Source organism: Oncorhynchus mykiss, chromosome 13, assembly GCF_013265735.2.
Source record: "Oncorhynchus mykiss isolate Arlee chromosome 13, USDA_OmykA_1.1, whole genome shotgun sequence".
In the NCBI taxonomy this organism is placed as follows: domain Eukaryota; kingdom Metazoa; phylum Chordata; class Actinopteri; order Salmoniformes; family Salmonidae; genus Oncorhynchus; species Oncorhynchus mykiss.
This window is the reverse complement of record NC_048577.1, coordinates 7,235,649-7,261,644: the sequence shown is the minus strand read 5'-3', so window position 1 is coordinate 7,261,644 and position 25,996 is coordinate 7,235,649. Positions and strand designations below refer to the sequence as shown.

The 25,996-nt window shown below is 42.7% G+C and overlaps 1 protein-coding gene across 3 annotated transcripts in view; it reads right to left on the bottom strand.

Annotated features, from left to right (window-relative positions):
- The window catches only part of LOC110485502 (Kv channel-interacting protein 2), a 43,144-nt gene extending 19,066 nt beyond the window's left edge, over nucleotides 1-24,078 (bottom strand). The window contains exon 1 of one of the 3 annotated variants that reach the window (XM_036940072.1): nucleotides 23,337-24,078. In XM_036940072.1, the coding sequence (XP_036795967.1) occupies nucleotides 23,337-23,409 (73 nt within the window). In that variant the 5' untranslated portion in view covers nucleotides 23,410-24,078. Of the gene's footprint in view, nucleotides 1-14,278; nucleotides 14,770-23,336 lie in introns of those variants that run through there. The other 2 variants (XM_036940071.1, XM_036940073.1) reach the window with 2 other exon arrangements.
- Between the last annotated feature and the right edge of the window lie 1,918 nt (nucleotides 24,079-25,996).

Below are 25,996 nucleotides of genomic sequence, written 5' to 3'. Positions count from 1 at the left end.
ATTAACCTATGGGCTCACTCGACAATAATCACTTCCCTTTCTGATGAACCTATGGGCTCACTCTGCAATAATCACTTCCCTTTCTGATTAACCTATGGGCTCACTCGGACAATAATCACTTCCCTTTCTGTCAACCTATGGGCATAAATCTCAGGGAGCATTTATATGTCAACTCATCCCTCGTCTCTCACTTGATGTTCTGCAGTCTTCCAATGACCTTCCACCTCCTCCACACCACCAGCGTAACAACCTGGAGGCTAGTCATCAGAACCCCGTTGTCCAAGAGGGGTTATAGTATTCTCAATGACCTTCCACCTCCTCCACACCACCAGCGTAACAACCTGGAGGCTAGTCATCAGAACCCCGTTGTCCAAGAGGGGTTATTGTATTCTCAATGACCTTCCACCTCCTCCACACCACCAGCGTAACAACCTGGAGGCTAGTCATCAGAACCCCGTTGTCCAAGAGGGGTTATTGTATTCTGTCTCTGATGTCATTCAGTTAAGACGGTACTCTCTGATCTTCTAGAAGGATTTGTCTTTGAGGCCTGCGGCAAGACCACTGATTCAACCCAACCACACAGCTCCTCACCCATTCAAACAGTCTACAGTCACCATTTTGTAGCGAGCAGCAGTGGGCCTATTTCTGTAGCTTGGACCCACTACCAGCCCGATTCAAACCAAGGTGCACAGTAACCATTCCAGGACCAGACAACAGCGTGTAAATTTCAACACCTTGGACAGCTACACAGACCTCTGGTAGCAAGTCACACAGAGAGAGAGAATTACAACAGTATGTGGACAGCTACACAGACCTCTGGTAGCAAGTCACAGAGAGAGCATTACAACAGTATGTGGACAGCTACACAGACCTCTGGTAGCAAGTCACACAGAGAGCATTACAACAGTATGTGGACAGCTACACAGACCTCTGGTAGCAAGTCACACAGAGAGCACTACAACAGTATGTGGACAGCTACACAGACCTCTGGTAGCAAGTCACACAGAGAGCATTACAACAGTATGTGGACAGCTACACAGACCTCTGGTAGCAAGTCACAGAGAGAGCATTACAACAGTATGTGGACAGCTACACAGACCTCTGGTAGCAAGTCACAGAGAGAGAGCCTTACAACAGTAAGGGAATACCCCCCTGATTTGGACAAAAACAAATGGCGGTATATTGGCATTGGACAAACCATATACACGATGGTCAATACCACCCAATTTGGCGTTGATTCATGCAAAGTATATTGCAAATGCCATATGGCAATTGCCAATTGTAACACTTCAAAATTCCAATAGGGGGCGTGTGCGTTCCACCGGGGCATTTCATATTGCAAATGGCACCCAAGTCAACATCCAAAAGCCAAATTTTGAAAAATGACATTTTTTAAAAAAAACTTAAAAACCCTTAAAAAAGTGCTTTCTGGACCTTTTTTCGAAATTCTTTCGAGTTTTTTGTCAATTACACATGGGTAAGTACTGTATGAGTATACTTTTGTCATCATATATATATTTTTTTTAAGTACATGCGCATAAGGCATATGTTTTGTCCATTTGCAATATGATTTCATAGGAAGTCAAAAGTCAAAAGTCAAAAATGTCAAAATTTGGTAAAAAACTTCACACATCCTTAAAAAAGTGCTTTCTGGACCTTTTTTCAAAATTCTTTCGATTTTTGTGTCAATTACACATGTATAAGAACTTTATCAACATACTTTAGTCATACTTTATTATCATATATATATATATTTTTTTACTTGTGCATAAGGCATATGTTTTCTCCATTTGGAATATGATTTCATAGGAAGTCAAATGTCAAAAGTCAAAAATGTCAAAATTTGGTAAAAAACTTCATACATCCTTAAAAAAGTGCTTTCTTGACCTTTTTTCAAAATTCTTTCGATTTTTGTGTCAATAACACATGTATAAGAACTTTATCAACATACTTTAGTCATGCTTTATTATCATATTTTTTTTACTTGTGCATAAGGCATATGTTTTCTCCATTTGCAATATGATGTCATAGGAAGTCAAAAGTCTAAGTCAAAAGTAAATATTTTCCTCCGTGCAACTGATGATCTAAAATGTGCAACAAAATTTTTTGGATTTTTTTTGTTTATGTTTCCTTACTTTTTCAAAGTCACTGTGCATTTGCAATATGTTTTAATGGGCAGATACCATCACGAATTTGTCATGCTCAAAATTCAAACTTTACTTTGCTCAAACTATACCTTGGTCAACTTGTATTACATATTTCTTTTTGTTTTACTTGTGCATAAGGCATATGTTTTCTCCATTTGCAATATGATGTCATAGGAAGTCAAAAGTCAAAGTCAAAAGTAAACATTTTCCTCCGTGCACCTGGTGATCTGAAATGTGCACCTGGTGACCTGAAATGTGCACCTGGTGATCTAAAATATGCAACTGGTAACCCAAAAAAAAAATTTTGGGATGTTTTTTTGTTTATGTTTCCTTACTTTTTCAAAGTCACTGTACATTTGCAATATGTTTTAATGGGCAGGTACCATCACGAATTTGTCATGCTCAAAATTCAAACTTTACTTTGCTCAAACTATACCTTGGTCAACTTGTATTACATATTTCTTTTTGTTTTACTTGTGCATAAGGCATATGTTTTCTCCATTTGCAATATGATGTCATAGGAAGTCAAAAGTCAAAGTCAAAAGTAAATATTTTCCTCCGTGCACCTGGTGATCTGAAATGTGCACCTGGTGACCTGAAATGTGCACCTGGTGATCTAAAATATGCAACTGGTAACCCAAAAAAAAAATTTTGGGATGTTTTTTTGTTTATGTTTCCTTACTTTTTCAAAGTCACTGTGCATTTGCAATATGTTTTAATGGGCAGGTACCATCACGAATTTGTCATGCTCAGAATTCAAGCTTGTGATCTAAAATATGCAGCTGGTTACCCAACATTTTTTGGGATGTTTTTTTGTTTATGTTTCCTTACTTTTTCAAAGTCTCTGTGCATTTGCAATATGTTTTAATGGGCAGGTACCATCACGAATTTGTTTATCGAATTTGTTTATGTTTCCTTACTTTTTCAAAGTCACTGTGCATTTGCAATATGTTTCAATGGGCAGGTACCATCACGAATTTGTTTATCGAATTTGTTTATGTTTCCTTACTTTTTCAAAGTCACTGTGCATTTGCAATATGTTTCAATGGGCAGGTACCATCACGAATTTGTCATGCTCAAAAAATTTTAGATGTATTTTTTTTTGTTTCCTTACTTTTTCAAAGTCACTGTGCATTTGGAATATGTTTCAATGGGCAGGTACCATCACGAATTTGTCATGCTCAAAATTTTTTAGATGTATTTTTTTTTGTTTCTTACTTTTTCAAAGTCACTGTGCATTTGGAATATGTTTTAATGGACAGGTACCATCACGAATTTGTTTATCGAATTTGTTTATGTTTCCTTACTTTTTCAAAGTCACTGTGCATTTGCAATATGTTTCAATGGGCAGGTACCATCACGAATTTGTCATGCTCAAAATTTTTTAGATGTATTTTTTTTTGTTTCTTACTTTTTCAAAGTCACTGTGCATTTGGAATATGTTTTAATGGACAGGTACCATCACGAATTTGTTTATCGAATTTGTTTATGTTTCCTTACTTTTTCAAAGTCACTGTGCATTTGCAATATGTTTCAATGGGCAGGTACCATCACGAATTTGTCATGCTCAAAATTTTTTAGATGTATTTTTTTTTGTTTCCTTACTTTTTCAAAGTCACTGTGCATTTGGAATATGTTTTAATGGGCAGGTACCATCACGAATTTGTTTATCGAATTTGTTTATGTTTCCTTACTTTTTCAAAGTCACTGTGCATTTGCAATATGTTTCAATGGGCAGGTACCATCACGAATTTGTCATGCTCAAAAAATTTTAGATGTATTTTTTTTTGTTTCTTACTTTTTCAAAGTCACTGTGCATTTGGAATATGTTTTAATGGGCAGGTACCATCACGAATTTGTTTATCGAATTTGTTTATGTTTCCTTACTTTTTCAAAGTCACTGTGCATTTGCAATATGTTTCAATGGGCAGGTACCATCACGAATTTGTCATGCTCAAAAAATTTTAGATGTATTTTTTTTTGTTTCTTACTTTTTCAAAGTCACTGTGCATTTGGAATATGTTTTAATGGGCAGGTACCATCACGAATTTGTTTATCGAATTTGTTTATGTTTCCTTACTTTTTCAAAGTCACTGTGCATTTGCAATATGTTTCAATGGGCAGGTACCATCACGAATTTGTCATGCTCAAAATTTTTTAGATGTATTTTTTTTTGTTTCCTTACTTTTTCAAAGTCACTGTGCATTTGGAATATGTTTTAATGGGCAGGTACCATCACGAATTTGTTTATCGAATTTGTTTATGTTTCCTTACTTTTTCAAAGTCACTGTGCATTTGCAATATGTTTCAATGGGCAGGTACCATCACGAATTTGTTTATCGAATTTGTTTATGTTTCCTTACTTTTTCAAAGTCACTGTGCATTTGCAATATGTTTCAATGGGCAGGTACCATCACGAATTTGTCATGCTCAAAAAATTTTAGATGTATTTTTTTTTGTTTCTTACTTTTTCAAAGTCACTGTGCATTTGGAATATGTTTTAATGGGCAGGTACCATCACGAATTTGTTTATCGAATTTGTTTATGTTTCCTTACTTTTTCAAAGTCACTGTGCATTTGCAATATGTTTCAATGGGCAGGTACCATCACGAATTTGTCATGCTCAAAATTTTTTAGATGTATTTTTTTTTGTTTCCTTACTTTTTCAAAGTCACTGTGCATTTGGAATATGTTTTAATGGGCAGGTACCATCACGAATTTGTTTATCGAATTTGTTTATGTTTCCTTACTTTTTCAAAGTCACTGTGCATTTGCAATATGTTTCAATGGGCAGGTACCATCACAAATTTGTTTATCGAATTTGTTTATGTTTCCTTACTTTTTCAAAGTCACTGTGCATTTGCAATATGTTTCAATGGGCAGGTACCATCACGAATTTGTCATGCTCAAAATTTTTTAGATGTATTTTTTTTTGTTTCTTACTTTTTCAAAGTCACTGTGCATTTGGAATATGTTTTAATGGGCAGGTACCATCACGAATTTGTTTATCAAATTTGTTTATGTTTCCTTACTTTTTCAAAGTCACTGTGCATTTGCAATATGTTTCAATGGGCAGGTACCATCACGAATTTGTCATGCTCAAAAAATGTTAGATGTATTTTTTTTTGTTTCTTACTTTTTCAAAGTCACTGTGCATTTGGAATATGTTTTAATGGGCAGGTACCATCACGAATTTGTTTATCGAATTTGTTTATGTTTCCTTACTTTTTCAAAGTCACTGTGCATTTGCAATATGTTTCAATGGGCAGGTACCATCACGAATTTGTCATGCTCAAAAAATTTTAGATGTATTTTTTTTTGTTTCTTACTTTTTCAAAGTCACTGTGCATTTGGAATATGTTTTAATGGGCAGGTACCATCACGAATTTGTTTATCGAATTTGTTTATGTTTCCTTACTTTTTCAAAGTCACTGTGCATTTGCAATATGTTTCAATGGGCAGGTACCATCACGAATTTGTCATGCTCAAAATTTTTTAGATGTATTTTTTTTTGTTTCCTTACTTTTTCAAAGTCACTGTGCATTTGGAATATGTTTTAATGGGCAGGTACCATCACGAATTTGTTTATCGAATTTGTTTATGTTTCCTTACTTTTTCAAAGTCACTGTGCATTTGCAATATGTTTCAATGGGCAGGTACCATCACGAATTTGTTTATCGAATTTGTTTATGTTTCCTTACTTTTTCAAAGTCACTGTGCATTTGCAATATGTTTCAATGGGCAGGTACCATCACGAATTTGTCATGCTCAAAATTTTTTAGATGTATTTTTTTTTGTTTCTTACTTTTTCAAAGTCACTGTGCATTTGGAATATGTTTTAATGGGCAGGTACCATCACGAATTTGTTTATCGAATTTGTTTATGTTTCCTTACTTTTTCAAAGTCACTGTGCATTTGCAATATGTTTCAATGGGCAGGTACCATCACGAATTTGTTTATCGAATTTGTTTATGTTTCCTTACTTTTTCAAAGTCACTGTGCATTTGCAATATGTTTCAATGGGCAGGTACCATCACGAATTTGTCAAGCTCAACATTTTTTAGATGTATTTTTTTTTGTTTCTTACTTTTTCAAAGTCACTGTGCATTTGGAATATGTTTTAATGGGCAGGTACCATCACGAATTTGTTTATCGAATTTGTTTATGTTTCCTTACTTTTTCAAAGTCACTGTGCATTTGCAATATGTTTCAATGGGCAGGTACCATCACGAATTTGTCATGCTCAAAATTTTTTAGATGTATTTTTTTTTGTTTCCTTACTTTTTCAAAGTCACTGTGCATTTGGAATATGTTTTAATGGGCAGGTACCATCACGAATTTGTTTATCGAATTTGTTTATGTTTCCTTACTTTTTCAAAGTCACTGTGCATTTGCAATATGTTTCAATGGGCAGGTACCATCACGAATTTGTCATGCTCAAAATTTTTTAGATGTATTTTTTTTTGTTTCTTACTTTTTCAAAGTCACTGTGCATTTGGAATATGTTTTAATGGGCAGGTACCATCACGAATTTGTTTATCGAATTTGTTTATGTTTCCTTACTTTTTCAAAGTCACTGTGCATTTGCAATATGTTTCAATGGGCAGGTACCATCACGAATTTGTTTATCGAATTTGTTTATGTTTCCTTACTTTTTCAAAGTCACTGTGCATTTGCAATATGTTTCAATGGGCAGGTACCATCACGAATTTGTTTATCGAATTTGTTTATGTTTCCTTACTTTTTCAAAGTCACTGTGCATTTGCAATATGTTTCAATGGGCAGGTACCATCACGAATTTGTTTATCGAATTTGTTTATGTTTCCTTACTTTTTCAAAGTCACTGTGCATTTGCAATATGTTTCAATGGGCAGGTACCATCACGAATTTGTCATGCTCAAAAAATTTTAGATGTATTTTTTTTTGTTTCCTTACTTTTTCAAAGTCACTGTGCATTTGGAATATGTTTCAATGGGCAGGTACCATCACGAATTTGTCATGCTCAAAAAATTTTAGATGTATTTTTTTTTGTTTCTTACTTTTTCAAAGTCACTGTGCATTTGCAATATGTTTTAATGGGCAGGTACCATCACGAATTTGTCATGCTATAAAAATCCTGCAGGAATGTGAAATTGACTGGCCCGATGAACTCGGGATGGCTTTGCAGTGATTCTGGGTCATCTCAATCGCTCGTTTGGGTTGATTTCAGAATGTCGCTTTTGGTGATGTTTTTTCACTATAGAATCATATTGCAAATGTACAAGAGTCAAGTGGACAAGAGTCCATCAGTCAATTAGATATCATTCTGACCACCAAACTGATACAAACTGACACCAAACCCACTTTTTCCAACTCGTTTAGTAGCCAACTATTACATACTTCAGAGCTGGCCCAAAATTCACAACGCCTTCGGTACAAACCATAAAAAAACCATAAAACACGTAGTTACGTTCTAGCTGCGGGTCCATTTCTTATGTTATGTGTTGGCCTAGCTGAGGCGACCCCGAATCCCAAGTTTCGGCTCGATAGGTCATTTGGTGTCCGAGAAAAACCCTAATTGGTGCTGAAAATCCACTATTTTCCATGACTTGCTACGGGGTCCTTGAATGAGATATCGGACAGAAACGTTGGGGTCTGTCTATATGGGCCGAGACGTTCGCAATGCACCTAGTCTTGCGACTCTGGGACATTTCTAAATGTCGTCATTTTCGTGATGCAAAAATGAATTGAAGTTATTTCAAATGTACGAGGCTGTTTCTCGGTCCGAGAACCTTCTAGAGCCACGTAACTCACCACGCACCATCTACGGGAGGTCTAGAACAGGTTTCTAAAGTTTCGGAACTCTAGGTCCGACGGTTCTTTTTTAGCTCCAACAAAGCTAACTATTGGAGCCACTGTCTGTCTCTACGCACCCCAATACGTCCCTCCATCCAAGTTGTGTTTTAGTGCAATTTTTTTTTCCTTTGATTTTTTTTGGGAAAAATGACTGATTTACAGTTCATGGGGGTTGCCTAATCACACATATGAAGTTTTGGAAAGATCAGACTTTTTTAACCCTTCGAAACAGCCCCTGAGACACCAATTATGGCACTTCCGGTTGGCACAGGAAGTTATAAATCAACACATATCCTCATTGGGGTATGCTGTTACAGAATCCTGAGTTTTAAGTCCTTACGTTAAGAATTGACTGATCTACACAGGGTTGAATGCACTATGTCTATCAAACTGCATGCATTGTATGGGTAAACACTTTTAGGGGCATTTTAACCACTTCCGGTTGGTCCAGGAAGCTTAGAATCAACACAGGTAGACCTCATAGTGGCCTGATGGACTGGTACCGAAGACAGGTTCATACGGCATTCATAACCCACATAGGCCTCAGGTTGAAATTAGGGGTGCAGGCAATGTATTCCTATGGGGAGAGATGACACTGTAATCTGTGAGATCAAAAAACACTGTTTTACTGTGAAGGGTTAATGCCACACGGTCAAGGTTAGGCTTGTTGAGATCGGGAGGACCTTAGGAACATTCAAGTGGTGGAATTTTTCTTCTCACCCTAACGGTTCTCTCACTGTCACTCAAAAGCAAATGACATTGTGGTGCAGGCTTCATTTTGGGCCTTCTATTCTAATGGTTGCTGCGCCTAGACCGAGCGAGCTACGGTCAAGCGGGATAGCTCGTTGAACTCAGAACAGTCTGGAGACTATGGTGATGCCATTTTTTGTGTTGATTTCAGAATGCCATTTTGGTGATGGTCCCTCTCCGTTTAAACATATTGCAAATGTACAAAAGTCAACTAGCAAGTCAGTGTCCATCAGTCAATTAGATGTCATTATGACACCAAATGGATATCAATTGACACCAAACCCACTTTTTCCTACTCATTTAGTAGCCAACTATCACATATGTCAGAGCAGGCCCATAATTCACAGCGCCTCTAGTTGAAAACATAATAAAAAGGTAAAACACATAGTTACGTTCTAGCTGCGGGTCCAGTTCGGACATTATGCGAAGTCCTATGTGAGGCGACCCCGAATCCCGAGTTTCGGCTCGATAGGTCATTTGGTGTCCGAGAAAAACCCTAATTGGTGCTGAAAATCCACTTATTTCCATGCCTTGCTACGGGGTCCTTGAACGAGCTATCGGACAGAAACTTTGGGGTCCGTCTCTATGGGCCGAGCCGGTTTCAACGCACCTAGCCTTGCGTCTCTGAGACTTTTCTAAACGTCGTCATTTTCGTGATGCAAAAATGAATTGAAGTTATTCCAAATGTACGAGGCTGTTTCTCGGTCCGAGAACCGTCTAGAGCCACGTAACTCGCCACGCACCATGGCCCGGAGGTCTAGAACAGGTTTCTAAAGTTTCGGAACTCTAGGTCCGACCGTTCTTTTTTAGCTCCAACAAAGCTAACTATTGCGGCCACTGTCTGTCTCTACGCACCCCAATACGTCCCTCCATCCAAGTTGTGTTTTAGTGCAATTTTTTTTTCCTTTGATTTTTTTGGGGAAAAATGACTGATTTACAGTTCATGGGGGTTGCCTAATCACATATATGAAGTTTTGGACAGATCTGACTTTTTTAACCCTTCGAAACAGCCCCTGAGACACCAATTATGGCACTTCCGGTTGGCACAGGAAGCTATAAATCACCACATGTCTTGATTGACATGGCCACTTACAGAATCCTGAGTTTTAAGTCCTTACGTTAAGAATTGACTGATCTACACAGGGTTGAATGCACCATGTCTATCAAACTGCAGGCAGTGTATGGGTAAACACTTTTAGGGTGATTTGAACCACTTCCGGTTGGTCCAGGAAGCTTAGAATCGACACAGGTAGACCTCATAGTGGCCTGATGGACTGGTACCGAAGACAGGTTCATACGGCATTCATAACCCACATAGGCCTCAGGTTGAAATTAGGGGTGCAGGCAATGTATTCCTATGGGGAGAGATGACACTGTAATCTGTGAGATCAAAAAACCCTGTTTTACTGTGAAGGGTTAATGCCACACGGTCAAGGTTAGGCTTGTTGAGATCGGGAGGACCTTAGGAACATTCAAGTGGTGGAATTTTTCTTCTCACCCTAACGGTTCTCTCACTGTCACTCAAAAGCAAATGACATTGTGGGGCAGGCTTCATTTTGGGCCTAATATTCTAATGGTTGCTGCGCCTAGACCGAGCGAGCTACGGTCAAGCGGGATAGCTCGTTGAACTCAGCACAGTCTGGAGACTATGGTGATGCCATTTTTTGTGTTGATTTCAGAATGCCATTTTGGTGATGGTCCCTCTCTGTTTAAACATATTGCAAATGTACAAAAGTCAACTAGCAAGTCAGTGTCCATCAGTCAATTAGATGTCATTATGACACCAAACCCACTGTTTCCTACTCATTTAGATGCCAACTATCATATATGTCAGAGCAGTCCCATAATTCACAGCGCCTCTAGTTTAAAACACAATAAAAAGGTAAAACACATAGTTACGTTCTAGCTGCGGGTCCAGTTCGGACATTATGCGAAGTCCTATGTGAGGCGACCCCGAATCCCGAGTTTCGGCTCGATAGGTCATTTGGTGTCCGAGAAAAACCCTAATTGGTGCTGAAAATCCACTTATTTCCATGCCTTGCTACGGGGTCCTTGAACGAGCTATCGGACAGAAACTTTGGGGTCCGTCTCTATGGGCCGAGCCGGTTTCAACGCACCTAGCCTTGCGTCTCTGAGACTTTTCTAAACGTCGTCATTTTCGTGATGCAAAAATGAATTGAAGTTATTGCGAATGTACGAGGCTGTTTCTCGGTCCGAGAACCATCTAGAGCCACGTAACTCGCCACGCACCATGGCCCGGAGGTCTAGAACAGGTTTCTAAAGTTTCGGAACTCTAGGTCCGACCGTTCTTTTTTAGCTCGAACAAAGCTAACTATTGCGGCCACTGTCTGTCTCTACGCACCCCAATACGTCCCTCCATCCAAGTTGTGTTTTAGTGCAATTTTTTTTTCCTTTGATTTTTTTGGGGAAAAATGACTGATTTACAGTTCATGGGGGTTGCCTAATCACATATATGAAGTTTTGGACAGATCTGAATTTTTTAACCCTTCGAAACAGCCCCTGAGACACCAATTATGGCACTTCCGGTTGGCACAGGAAGCTATAAGTCACCACATATCCTCATTGGGGTATGCTGTTACAGAATCCTGAGTTTTAAGTCCTTACGTTAAGAATTGACTGATCTACACAGGGTTGAATGCACTATGTCTATCAAACTGCATGCAGTGTATGGGTAAACACTTTTAGGGGCATTTGAACCACTTCCGGTTGGTCCAGGAAGCTTAGAATCGACACAGGTAGACCTCATAGTGGCCTGATGGACTGGTACCGAAGACAGGTTCATACGGCATTCATAACCCACATAGGCCTCAGGTTGAAATTAGGGGTGCAGGCAATGTATTCCTATGGGGAGAGATGACACTGTAATCTGTGAGATCAAAAAACCCTGTTTTACTGTGAAGGGTTAATGCCACACGGTCAAGGTTAGGCTTGTTGAGATCGGGAGGACCTTAGGAACATTCATGTGGTGGAATTTTTCTTCTCACCCTAACGGTTCTCTCACTGTCACTCAAAAGCAAATGACATTGTGGGGCAGGCTTCATTTTGGGCCTACTATTCTAATGGTCGGTTATTGTGTTATTTCAGAAAATCATAGAAAATCACAGAAATGTCGCAGAGCTCCGCTGCACACTTTAAAAAGATTCGTATGAACACCCTGCAACTGGATCTGTAACCGTTGAAAAAAAAAAATGCCTATTTGTGACCATCACCAATTTGTCATTGTTCCGTTTCTCTTAAATGACGATAGATAAATGGCTGGTTCTTTTTTTATTGACACCGGAGGCTCCTTGGCTTTGACCCGAAGTGGAAAAATAATTTCTCTACTTCCATTTTAAGCCTTTAATCCCAGAAAAATGGCCGTAGCTCAAAAACCGTCGAGGCCTAGACGCCATCCCGTTCGGGGCCAACTGCCCCTTGAGCCAAACCTACGCTCGCCAAGTTTCGGCTTCGAAATATTTTCAGTTTTTGAGATAAGGCCCCGTCGCGATTCGTGATGTTTTGCCAAATTGCCATATGATTCCGTATGCCATCTGGTGGGAGTGTCCGGGACGGCGGAAAAACGGTCCGAAACTTTTTTTTTTTTTTAAACGGGAACCGAAAGTCCGACAAAGTTCATTCGACGACTTCCCGGTAGGTCTGGCCCTACCGCACGGCCCGACGCCGACCGCGAATTTTACAAACGATTTCGGACGTCGGGTAAGGGACCGTACATTTGCAATATGGACTTTCTCACTGATCATACACGAAATGCCGAAATGTTCCCTTAAGGTATGTATGTGGACAGCTACACAGACCTCTGGTAGCAAGTCACAGAGAGAGAGCCTTACAACAGTATGTGGACAGCTACACAGACCTCTGGTAGCAAGTCACAGAGAGAGCATTACAACAGTATGTGGACAGCTACACAGACCTCTGGTAGCAAGTCACAGAGAGAGCATTACAACAGTATGTGGACAGCTACACAGACCTCTGGTAGCAAGTCACAAAGAGAGCATTACAACAGTATGTGGACAGCTACACAGGCCTCTGGTAGCAAGTCGCAGAGAGCATTACAACAGCATGTGGCCAGCTACACAGTCCTCTGGTAGCAAGTCACAGAGAGAGAGCATTACAACAGTATGTGGACAGCTACACAGACCTCTGGTAGCAAGTCACAGAGAGGGTATTACAACAGTATGTGGACAGCTACACAGGCCTCTGGTAGCAAGTCGCAGAGAGCATTACAACAGCATGTGGCCAGCTACACAGTCCTCTGGTAGCAAGTCACAGAGAGAGAGCATTACAACAGTATGTGGACAGCTACACAGACCTCTGGTAGCAAGTCACAGAGAGGGTATTACAACAGTATGTGGACAGCTACACAGACCTCTGGTAGCAAGTCACACAGAGAGCATTACAACAGTATGTGGACAGCTACACAGACCTCTGGTAGCAAGTCACACAGAGCATTACAACAGCTGAAAGAGGGAGAGGTAGAAAGATTGAGAGTGCCTCACAAAACCTCCACCCTCAGTCCCACCCATTCCTTCCCCCTCAACCTCTCACCCCTGCTGCCTATCCAGGTGCTCTGCCTCCATTCCTACTTCCCCTTCCCCGTCCCCCCTGAGGTCAGGAGCCCCCCCACCAAGCAACACATGAAGATCAATCTGTATATAAGCTCTGGTACTTACCCCTCAACCACTACTCCCTATCCAGGTGTTGTTCCCCATAGACATAGTAGCTCTATGTCTATATGTTTATCACCTTCTCCTGCTGAAGGGTTTCTCAAACTCGGTCCGGGGCCCCTCCTGGGTGCACGTTCTGTTTCTCTCCTCTGGCACTACACAGCTGATTCACACCATCAAAGCTTTATGATGAGTTATTTGAATCAGCTGTGTAGTGCCAGAGGAGAAAAACAGAACGTGCACCCAGGAGGGGCCCCGGACCGAGTTTGAGAAACCCTTCCCCTACAGAACCTTCTGTCAGTGTCGCAGTGAGCCAGGATAACGACGCCACGAAACCTCCCCCCTGACCGCGCCCCAATTGGTTCCCTATATCCTAGATAGTGCACTTCTTTTGACCAGAGTCAAATGGGCCATGGTCAAAAGTAGCGCACTACATAGGGAATAGGGTGTAATTTGGGACGTAGCCCTGGTGTTCTCCCCCCCCCATCTCCCTACAGTACCTTCTACCAGGGTCCTGGTGTGCCCCCCCATCTCCCTACAGTACCTTCTACCAGGGTCCTGGTGTTCTCCCCCCCCCCCCCCCCCCCCCATCTCCCTACAGTACCTTCTACCAGGGTCCTGGTGTTCTCCCACCCCCCCATCTCCCTACAGTACCTTCTACCAGGGTCCTGGTGTTCTCCCCCCCCCCCCCTCCCATCTCCCTACAGTACCTTCTACCAGGGTCCTGGTGTTCTCTCCCCCCATCTCCCTACAGTACCTTCTACCAGGGTCCTGGTATTCTCTCCCCCCATCCCCCTACAGTACCTTCTACCAGGGTCCTGATGTTCTCCCCCCCCCCCCTCCCCCATCCCCCTACAGTACCTTCTACCAGGGTCCCAGTGAACCAGCGGTACAGGTATCTGGCCACCCTGAGGAGTCGTCTCTTGCACCTTCTTCTGCGATGGCCCATCCTGACCGTGTTCTGGTTGTGGTCGTGAGGTTACGTTTCTGTGGTTACGGAAGTCCTAAGGTTCTTTTCCGAAGGTTCTTTTCCTAAAGTTCTATGATTGCAATTGTTGGTTATGGTTGTGTAGTTGCAGGTTTAAGGTTGCAGTTCTCTGTGTTAGTGGTCCTATGGTTCTATGGGTTCTGTAGTTGAGGCTCTACAATCCCAGGTCTATTGTAGTCCAGGGTTTGTAATCCTATTTTCAAGGAGTTCAGTTCCTCTTCTTCTACAGAGAGCTCTGTTAGGACTGGATCTCCATCTGGGTCTGGGTCAAGATGAGCAGCGACTAAACGTCTTTTCATTTCTATGTCTCTCTCTCTCTCTCTCTGTCTGTCTCTCTCTCCTTCTCTCTCTCTCTCTCCTTGTCTCTCCCTGTCTGTATCTCTCACTCCCTCTCTCTCTCTCTCTCTCTCTCTCTCTTGCTCCCTGTCTGACTCTCTCTCTCTCTCCCTGTCTGTATCTCTCACTCCCTCTCTCTCTCTCTCTCTCTCTCTCTCTCTATCCTTCTCTCTCTCTCTCTCCCTGTCTGTATCTCTCACTCCCTCTCTCTCTCTCTCTCTCTTGCTCCCTGTCTGACTCTCTCTCTCCCTCTCTCCCTCTCTCCTCCTCTCTCTCAGGTCCTGGAGAGCTTGTTCAAATCAGATCCACTTGTTGCGATCTGGTCTTAAAGAGGAAACTGTGTCCTCTCCCCAGGGCTTCCTCTCTCTGGATCTCTCTCTCTTTCTCTGTCCCTGTCTTCTGCGTCTCTCTTTCCTCTCTCTCTATCAATATCTTTCTCACTCTCTCTCTCTCTGGGTGAAGTTATCTCTAGGTCCAGTTCTAGGATCAGCTTCCCCCCCTTATCAAAACTTTAAATGCAAAACTGACCCTAGGGGCAACTTCACTCTACACCGAACCACTCAGTGTTCCTCCATCTGTCACACCCAAAGTGAAATTCCCCTTAGGTGCTGATATTAGGTCGGTTTTGCATTTCCACCACTAATGATTAGGATTGGAGGAGGCGAAGCTATCCTAGATCTGTATCTGTAGGAAACCTCGAAGCGACACACTCAAGAGGTCAAGGGTCAGAAAAGGAAGTCTCATTGTTATGTTCTCTCTCTTTCTTCTCTTCTTTCTTCTTCCCAATGTTTCTCTTTCTCTCATGTTTTCCTTTTTTCCAGTCCTTGTGGTGATTGAAACGTTCCCTTTCTCTTCTTCCTCTCTTCTTCCTCTCTTCTTCCTCGCTTCTCCATTCTTTTTTCACCTCCTCTTTTACTTTTTTTTCTCCCTTGTGGTGAAACACCTCTCTTTTTGCTCTCCTCTCCTCTCTTTTCACTCTCCTCTCCTCTCTCTCTGCTCTCCTCTCTCTCTGCTCTCCTCTCTCTCTGCTCTCCTCTCTCTTTTCACTCTCCTCTATCTCTGCTCTCCTCTCCTCTCTCTCTGCTCTCCTCTCTCTGCTCTCCTCTCTCTCTGCTCTCCTCTCTCTCTGCTCTCCTCTCTCTTTTCACTCTCCTCTTCTCTATCTCTGCTCTCATCTCCCTTTTCACTCTCCTCTATCTCTGCTCTCCTCTCCTCTCTCTGCTCTCCTCTCTGCTCTCCTCTCTCTCCTCTCTCTCTGCTCTCTTCTATCTCTGCTCTGCTCTCCTCTATCTCTGCTCTGCTCTCTCTTTTCACTCTCCTCTCCTCTCTCTCCTCTCCTCTCCTCTCCTCTCTGCTCTCCACTCTCCTCTCTCTCCCCTCTCTCTGCTCTCCCTCTGCTCTCCTCTCTCTCTGCTCTCCTCTCCTCTCCTCTCTCTCTGCTCTCCTCTCCGCTCTCTCTGCTCTCCTCTCTGCTCTCCTCTCTCTGCTCTCCTCTCTGCTCTGCTCTCCTCTCTCTCTCCTCTCCTCTGCTCTCCTCTCTCTCCTCTCTAATCTCCTCTCTCTCTAATCTCCTCTCTCTCTAATCTCCTCTCTCCCCTCTCCTCTCTCTTTGCTTGAGGTGATGCAACACCTCGTGTTTGCACGGATATGACCGATGATCTTTCTTCGTGTGCCGTTCTGTTTGATCAGAAAACATCTCACACTCATCTGTCTCTATCAATCTCTTCTCTCTGCCCTCTTCTATATAATCATTTGTCCTCCCTCTCTCTTTCACTCACCTTTTGTTTAACACCTCTCTCTCTCTCTCAATCGTTCTCTGCTCCGCCAGCGAATTAGAGTTGATGATCATCGCCATGGAAACGTCACAATCCACACTGACCGGTTTAAAGGCCAACCAACACAAAGTGCATTGTCCTCGGTTTCACCTCATCATATCTGAACCATTACAGGGGGAATTGTAAAACAGGCCTTAGATCAGTGTGTAGTGGTGAATTGATTATATTCCACATCAAGCTCCTACAATAACACAGAGGGGAACAATACACATGATTAATAAGGCTGTTCTACCTCGAGCATATTGTACAATCTGGGGCTGTATATATCAAGCTGTATCAGTGCTGGTCTAGGATCAGTTAAACCTTTATTAGATCATAATCAATAAGACCTTATGGACAGGAGGGACCTGGGCCAGTATCCACAAAGACTCAGAGTAGGAGTACTGATCTAGAAGCAGTTTGGCCTTTTAGATCATAATTGATATGAGTATATGGACAGGGGGTGGGACCTGATCCTAGACCAGCACTATTACCCTGAGACACTTGATACATAGTGATTGATGTCTGATAGACAGTGTTGCCACCTGGTGAGCCCAGCAGGTCGTCAGCCTCGAGGGGATGTTATGTATAATTTCTTCCACCAGGTGGAAGTGGTGAGCTACTTTGTGGCAACGTTGAACCAGAAAACATCCGCTTCAAACGAGAACACCTGGGTTTGTTCCACTCCCAACTGGCTTCCTATTCCCTATAGAGTGCACTACTTTTGACCAGGGTCAATGGTAGTGCACTAAATAGTGAATAGGGTGCCATTTGGGACTATCCTGTACTATAATAACTACAGCAGGCTTATGACGAGATTAGTTTTATTTAGGAGGCAGGTAGTCTAGTGGTTAGAGACAGGTAGCCTAGCGGTTAGAGACAGGTAACCTAGTGGTTAGAGACAGGTAGCCTAGCGGTTAGAGACAGGTAGCCAAGCGGTTAGAGACAGGTAGCCTAGCGGTTAGAGACAGGTAGCCTAGCGGTTAGAGACAGGTAGCCAAGCGGTTAGAGACAGGTAGCCTAGCGGTTAGAGACAGGTAGCCTAGCGGTTAGAGACAGGTAGCCTAGCGGTTAGAGACAGGTAGCCTAGCGGTTAGAGACAGGTAGCCTAGCGGTTAGAGACAGGTAGCCTAGCGGTTAGAGACAGGTAGCCTAGCGGTTAGAGACAGGTAGCCTAGCGGTTAGAGACAGGTAGCCTAGCAGTTAGAGACAGGTAGCCTAGCGGTTAGAGACAGGTAGCCTAGTGGTTAGAGGCAGGTAACCTAGTGGTTAGAGACAGGTAGCCTAGTGGTTAGAGACAGGTAGCCTAGTGGTTAGAGGCAGGTAACCTAGTGGTTAGAGACAGGTAGCCTAGTGGTTAGAGACAGGTAGCCTAGTGGTTAGAGACAGGTAGCCTAGTGGTTAGAGACAGGTAGCCTAGTGGTTAGAGACAGGTAGCCTAGTGGTTAGAGGCAGGTAGGCTAGTGGTTAGAGACAGGTAGCCTAGTGGTTAGAGACAGGTAGCCTAGTGGTTAGAGACAGGTAGCCTAGCGGTTAGAGACAGGTAGCCTAGCGGTTAGAGACAGGTAGCCTAGCGGTTAGAGCGTTGGGCCAGTAACCGAATCCCTGAGCTGACAAAATCTGTGGTTCTGCCCCTGAACAGGCAGTTAACCCACTGTTCCTAGACCAGTTAACCCACTGTTCCTAGACCAGTTAACCCGCTGTTCCTAGACCAGTTAACCCGCTGTTCCTAGACCAGTTAACCCGCTGTTCCTAGACCAGTTAACCCGCTGTTCCTAGACCAGTTAACCCGCTGTTCCTAGACCAGTTAACCCACTGTTCCTAGACCAGTTAACCCACTGTTCCTAGACCAGTTAACCCACTGTTCCTAGACCAGTTAACCCACTGTTCCTAGACCAGTTAACCCACTGTTCCTAGACCAGTTAACCCACTGTTCCTAGACCAGTTAACCCGCTGTTCCTAGACCAGTTAACCCGCTGTTCCTAGACCAGTTAACCCGCTGTTCCTAGACCAGTTAACCCGCTGTTCCTAGACCAGTTAACCCGCTGTTCCTAGACCAGTTAACCCGCTGTTCCTAGACCAGTTAACCCGCTGTTCCTAGACCTGGGTTAACCCACTGTTCCTAGGTTGTCATTGTAAATAAGAATTTGTTCTTAACTGACTTGCCTCGTTAAATAAAAGGTAAAATGGTGTAATTTAGTAAGGTTAAATAACTGTAATTTCTCGCATGAACACACACACACACACACACACACACACACACACAGTCTTGTGTACCTATAGTCCCCTTGAAGTCAATGATCATAATTTGGACCCTGAGTTTTCCAGGTCACATGGTCAAGGGCTTAATCAAGAACAGGGGGCTATTGAAGTCAGTCCTACAGGAACAGATGAGGGACAATCAGGACAGCAGCTTAAAAAACTAAAAGCCAAAATTCATGACCTAAGAGTGAGTTTAAACCGTTTGGTTTCGCTTGCCAGTGTTGTGTTCATCAGGACACGCAACAAAAAAACGTTTTGAAATGTAAAACTACAAATGAGCGTTTCTCATTACAAAAGTCTAGGTAGACCCCTCCCTGTTTCAGTGTGTTTTTGTCCGTCTGGGACCTAATGAACACAACCCTCCCCGTTGTATAACAATCAATGTTGTGTAACGAATAATGAAAGTGAGGCTTGTGTAATTGATGCAGCCGATGTACACACACAGAGACACAAACACACACAGACACAAACACACACAGATAAAAACAAACACACACACACACACACAGCGCCAATGCCATCTGCCCTGAATGGAGGGATTGAACTGTGGCCAAACGACCTCAATAAGGCCAAGGCTCAGTGTGCTGGAAAAGAGACAGGAAGAGATGAGAACACACACACACACACAGACAGACACACACACACACAGAGACAGACACACACACACACACACACACACACACACACACATAGACACAGACTGGATGAGAAGAGTGATAGCCTCCCTAATCTAACATGGTATAAACATGGGGATAATATGAAGCGGAGGTCAGAGAGGCTAAACAGCAAAGACTCCCAAACATCTGGCCCTCTCTCTCCATCCAACTCTCTCCCTCTTTCCTTCTCTCCCCCTCTCTCTCAGTCTCTCTCTCCCTCAAACTCTCTCCCTCTATTTCCTTCTCTCCCCCTCTCTCTCTCTCCCTCCAACTCTCTCCCTCTTTTTCCTTCTCTCCCCCTCTCTCTCGGTCTCTCTCTCTCTCCCTCTCCCTGTCTCTCTCTCTGTGTCTCTCTCTGTGTGTCTCTCTGTGTGTGTGTCTCTCTCTGTGTGTGTGTGTGTGTGTGTGTGTCATCACATGCATTGTTTCCTGTGTGTGTGTTTTGTTCATAAGTGTGCATGCGTGCCTGTGTGTGTGTATATCTCTGTTTGTTTTTCCATAGCAGGCCAGCTGCTGTGCTATCGTGGGATTGACAGCTCCTATGTGGCCCGTGGTCCCAACGTTCTGAACTGCAAACCACACACAGTACACTGATACACACACACACTCTCTGACTAAGACCCCTCCAGGAATCCCATTGATTACCAATCTGAGATTCAGATCTGAGCCGGCGATGCAGGTTTCTGTGGTGTTATAGAGTTGTTTAATTTACCGTGGGAAAGAGAGGAGCGATTAAAACCTGGGTTACGAAAGCAACACGCTCTCACATCACAATTAGACATCCACGTTCCTCAAACATCACATTTCAAAGTGTTGAAGGTTAAGTTTAGGCCTTAACTCAGAATTCTAAAGGTTAGGCATTAACTCCAAATGGTTGAGGTAAGGGTTAAGGTTGGGACAGGCTTAACCCACCAGAGTCTAAGCACTGTCTAAGCCCTGTCTAAGGGGATACTACTAAGCTATATGGAATTGTTTTAAGAAGGTCAAACCAAGGATCATTTTGCTATTTGGTATGTAATTGTTTTAAGAAGGTCAAACCAAGGATCATTTTGCTGTTTGATATGGAATTGTTTTAAGAAGGTCATACCAAGGATCATTCTGCTATTTGGTATGGAATTGTTTTAAGAAGGTCATACCAAGGATCATTTTGATTTTTGATTTTGAATGTTAAGACCCCTTGAAGTATAAAAAACATATATGAAAAAAAATATTTGATGAAAACGTTTATTTGGCCGTACTGCTATTAGCACCAATACAAACACATTGAATAACAGATTCACTACAAGGAACAATGGATAGATAGTCCCCAAAAAAAATCTAAAGGAAGTTTATTCTGAAGTGTCAGTCCTATATCTGAGAAATCAGGAAACAAACATTTTTTTATTATAATTTAAAAAATATGTATTTAACCCCTTATTTTGGGCACTAAACAGTCTCAATATACAGAATGTTTTTTCATCTGGTACTGGGGGACCAACCAACACGGGTTAGTGAGAATCTCACCTTTACACAGAGGGGTTATAGTAGTGTGTAGTCCAAACTGGACACTATTCATCCATCTTTCACTCATCTATCCATCCATCCATTTTTCACTCATCTATTCATCCATCTGTCACTCATCTATTCAACCATCCATCTTTCACTCATCTATTCATCCATCCATCTTAAGATAGCTTGGTGAGACGGCCACAGATCACAGTCAAATACACAGGATACAAACATTCCTTTCCACCTCAACAAATATAGCTTTTGGAAAAAAATAACATCTACATAAAATCTAATGAACAAAACATCTGGGAACATTAATGATGTACACATGAAGGTACCATTAGCAATCCTTTCTGATGAAAAGACACACCGGTGGACAAAGCTGGAAATAAACACTTATTTTTCTCTCTTCCAACTCATTATACAACTGTCATGCCAAACATGAGCACAAACTGATCTGGGACCAGATCTATCACCATTTCAAAATCTGCCGTCTAACACTCTGTCTGAGTCCCAAATGGCAGCCTGGTCCCTACATAGTGCACTACTTTTGACCAGGACCCTATGCACTCAATAGGGATCCATTTGGGATGCACTCGCTGTCTAACACTCCTTCCTGTAAATGATCAAATAATGATTGCGTTATCAGAGACTTTTGTAGAATGAGAATTGCAGTATTTCGGGAGCTGTTTGACAATCTGTCAGAGAGAACAAAAGACTAGAGTTATCGGAGCAGACACACACACACACACACACACACAGACACCCACACACTGACAGACACAGACACAGACACACACACCCAGACACACACACACTGACAGACACCCACACACTGACAGACACAGACACACACACAGAGCATTAAATAGAAAATGAATATGAGTGTGTCTGCAACCAAACATTGGCTGATCCCTCCTTGTCTCAAATTATACTTTTATCTTCCCAGGCTGAGCCTTCAAATGGCACCCTATTCCCTACATAAAGCACTACTTTGACCCAAACGTAGTGCACTATATAGGGAATAGGGTGCCATTTGGCATGCAACCACAGTCAAGGGAAGAACAGTACAACAACAGTTGGGAAGTGGAAATTGTTGCTAACAGACTGAGGCACCTCAAATTGTGACATTTGATGGACAAACGTGTCTGTCATTAGATCACACTCATAGTGAGCCAAGGGCTCTGTGACAATATTTTCTTCGCTTAACTAGCTTCCTTTCCTCATCTCCTCTCCTTAAAATGTCCCCTAATAAGTGAGAGGGATGGTTGAGTTAGAAACATACCACTTCCACCAATACATCGAACAGAGGAAGGAAGAAAGGAAGGACATCAAGGAAGGAAGGAAGGAAGGAACAAGGAAGCAAGGAAGGAAGGAAGGAAGGAACAACCAATCCCACCTCTCTCCCGTTCAAACAGACCAAACTCCAAACACTACAAGGACCATAGAAATGGAATGGATGATATTTCTATGTTCAGGACCATGGAGAGCGCCACGTGACTCGGCTTGTTTCATCACCTCAGACCTGGTCGTAAGCCTGGAGCATGGATACATTGCCGGAAGCAAACCGTATGTCTCGAGAGAATACCTCAGTCTACATGTTTTCACCTCTCTCAATATATTTGACTATAAATGGAGGAGAGGAGATGAGGAGAGACGGCGCTACCTTAGACGATTGAGATGCAGCCCTCGTCCGCTAACTAACAATAGACTGTTCATCATTCGTTAGAAACAACCCCCTAAAATCAACAGTAAATAGACGCCTCATTCATTCATTTTCCACCCGTGCCATTATCCCAGGGCGCCCTTAACAGTGACCTTGGTCGGTTGCCCGTGTCGCGAGAGCCGGCAGAACTTATGACTAGGCAGGGAAATTATCCATATGGGTGGATCCCATTTCTCCCGCCCGCTCGTCAAACTACCGCTCGGGGTCCGGGATGGAGTCGGACCGTTAAACCGCCGCTGCTGACTCATCAAATCAGGCCACGCGGCACGCGCTGTGACATTTAAAAAAAAATTAAACGCTGTGGGGGAAGAAGTGTATTACTGGCCCATCTGTCCGATTATTTCAGTTTGAAACACATATGTGATTGTCCTCCACTTTGCTTTGTGCGTACAGCACAGTTTCCATGCTGTTAATAGGTTGATTTAAGTCATTGATGGGCCACCAAATGAAGCACATAATTTACATCATGATTATTAGTATTATTTTTATTATTATAAGGATGTCATATCCAGAGACAGAGAAGATAGCCTACCAAAAGCCAGGTCAGCAAACTAACAAAACCAACATACTTCAACTAGCATATATTTTCCAATTTATTATCCATTGCAATTAATAATCCAAACGAAAAGGGAAATGATTATCTACTTACCGGTGAGCGGATCATAAGACCCGTCTAGTTCCCGGGAGTCAGAAAAGCTCTGATCCCGACTTTTCTCCTTCATGTTCGGGAGAAGTGCTTACCAAACCACTGGTGAAATATCCCTCTCTCTCTCTCCGTCTCCCTTGGTTCCAGGATTAATCTCTCCGGTTCATTCCAGCTACATTTCACACGTTATTCAAAGGTAAAAGGGAAAATAACCAAATTCTCTTTTAAAAAACACCGAATCAAATATTTTTCGGAGTGGTCCTTTCCCGGTCGTCAGAAGAACACCAACTTCGGCGACAGTGAACCTGTCAACTGCTCTCGACGCTGCGCACCCCTGTCTAAATGTAAACAACCTCGCACCGAGCCAGTTAGACAACTAGCCTACAAGCTTCACAGCACATTCAAGTCTACACCTTACCCACAAAACTACAACTAAACCTCAAAATAATACAGATGGTTACTTTATAGGATACATAATAATGACATTGAGTTGGTTGAAATCGTCAAATCTTGTTTTAATTCCCTTGGTTCCTGACATTTGTTTCGTATATCGACTGAGGATAAAAAGAGAGAAATTAGCAGTTGACCTCAGATGTCTTTGAGGAAAAACCCACTCAGCTCAACGGCTGTAGACAATGGATTCATCCGACGGTGAGAATCACCCCGCGGAGACGGAGCGTGGCTCCCAGATGGAAACCTGTTCCCTGTATACTACCAGTGGTGGGAAAAGTACGCAACTGTCATACTCGAGTAAAAGTAGATCCCTTAATAGAAAATGACTCAAGTAAAAGTCACCCAGTAAAATACTACTCCAGTAAAAGTGTAAAAGTATTTGGTTTTAAATATGCTTTAAACATACTCAAACTCCTTACATGAAGCAAACCAGAACATTTATTTATGGAGACCCAGGGGCGCCCTCCAACACTCAGACATCATTTACAAACAAAGCATTTGTGTTTAGTGAGTCCTCCAGATCAGAGGCATTAGGGATGATCAGGGATGTTCTCTGTTTAGTGAGTCCTCCAGATCAGAGGCAGTAGGGATGATCAGGGATGTTCTCTGTTTAGTGAGTCCGCCATATCAGAGGCATTAGGGATGATCAGGGATGTTCTCTGTTTAGTGAGTCCTCCAGATCAGAGGCATTAGGGATGATCAGGGATGTTCTCTGTTTAGTGAGTCCTCCAGATCAGAGGCATTAGGGATGATCAGGGATGTTCTCTGTTTAGTGAGTCCTCCAGATCAGAGGCAGTAGGGATGATCAGGGATGTTCTCTGTTTAGTGAGTCCTCCAGATCAGAGGCAGTAGGGATGATCAGGGATGTTCTCTGTTTAGTGAGTCCTCCAGATCAGAGGCATTAGGGATGATCAGGGATGTTCTCTGTTTAGTGAGTCCGCCATATCAGAGGCATTAGGGACGATCAGGGATGTTCTCTGTTTAGTGAGTCCTCCAGATCAGAGGCATTAAGGATGATCAGGGATGTTCTCTGTTTAGTGAGTCCTCCAGATCAGAGGCATTAGGGATGATCAGGGATGTTCTCTGTTTAGTGAGTCCTCCAGATCAGAGGCAGTAGGGATGATCAGGGATGTTCTCTGTTTAGTGAGTCCTCCAGATCAGAGGCATTAGGGATGATCAGGGATGTTCTCTGTTTAGTGAGTCCTCCAGATCAGAGGCAGTAGGGATGATCAGGGATGTTCAATCATGCTGCATTCATAGACGGGACGCCGTGTGTTTGTCTGTCCACAATTGTTTGGAAATGTTGAACATCTTTGGAGTGACTAGGTTCCTGGGAGTGTCAAGGGAGAGGGGCTGGAGGTGTAGGTGTGTGTGTGTCTACTTAAAGCCTCCAGTCTCAGCTCTTCACAGCCTTAGCTGTGATCTGTAAGGGATCTGAGAGAGGGAGATCATTTCCATTTTGCTGTGTCATTTAAAAAACAGAGGAACACCGAACGAATACAAACTTGTGTGTCTATGACTTGGCTAGAGAAGAGAGAGAGAGAGAGAAGAGAGAGAGAGACAGAGAGAGAGAGAGAAAAGACAGAGAGAGAGAGACAGAGAGACAGAGACAGAGAGATAGAGAGAAAAGAGAGAGAGAGACAGAGAGACAGAGAGAGAGAAAAGAGACAAAGAGAGAGACAAAGAGAGAGAGACAAAGAGAGAGACAGAGACACAGAGAGAGAGAGAGAGACAAAGACATAGAGAAAAGACAGAGACAGAGAGAGAAGAGAGAGAGAGAGAGAGAGAGGAAAATAGACAGTAGGGGGAAACAACAACAGATAAATATTGACCAAAATAACCTCAACTCTGAATTGTAAATCCGTTAGTAACAGTTGTTAAGGTATTATGTACCATAGAAGAGTTCCTCCATTCACCTCTAATCCTGCTATTGTCCCTGGAAGCACTGTCTGATCTGCCAAGAGGAGAGAAATCGACATTTCTCCTCACCTTGGGGGTGGGGGGGGGGGGAGAGAGAATTGGTTGACAATGCATACACAAGGTCCCAGCATTAAGTGATCCAATTAAGCCGGATATCAGTATGTGTCTGTGATCAATAACGTCTACTAAGAGGTCTGTGTCTCTATGGCACAGCTGGGGCATGATTGCTGGTTCAAGTCTCAGTGAGGCTGTTCCCTCTAAATCACTACAATACCGTAAACCCTTGATCA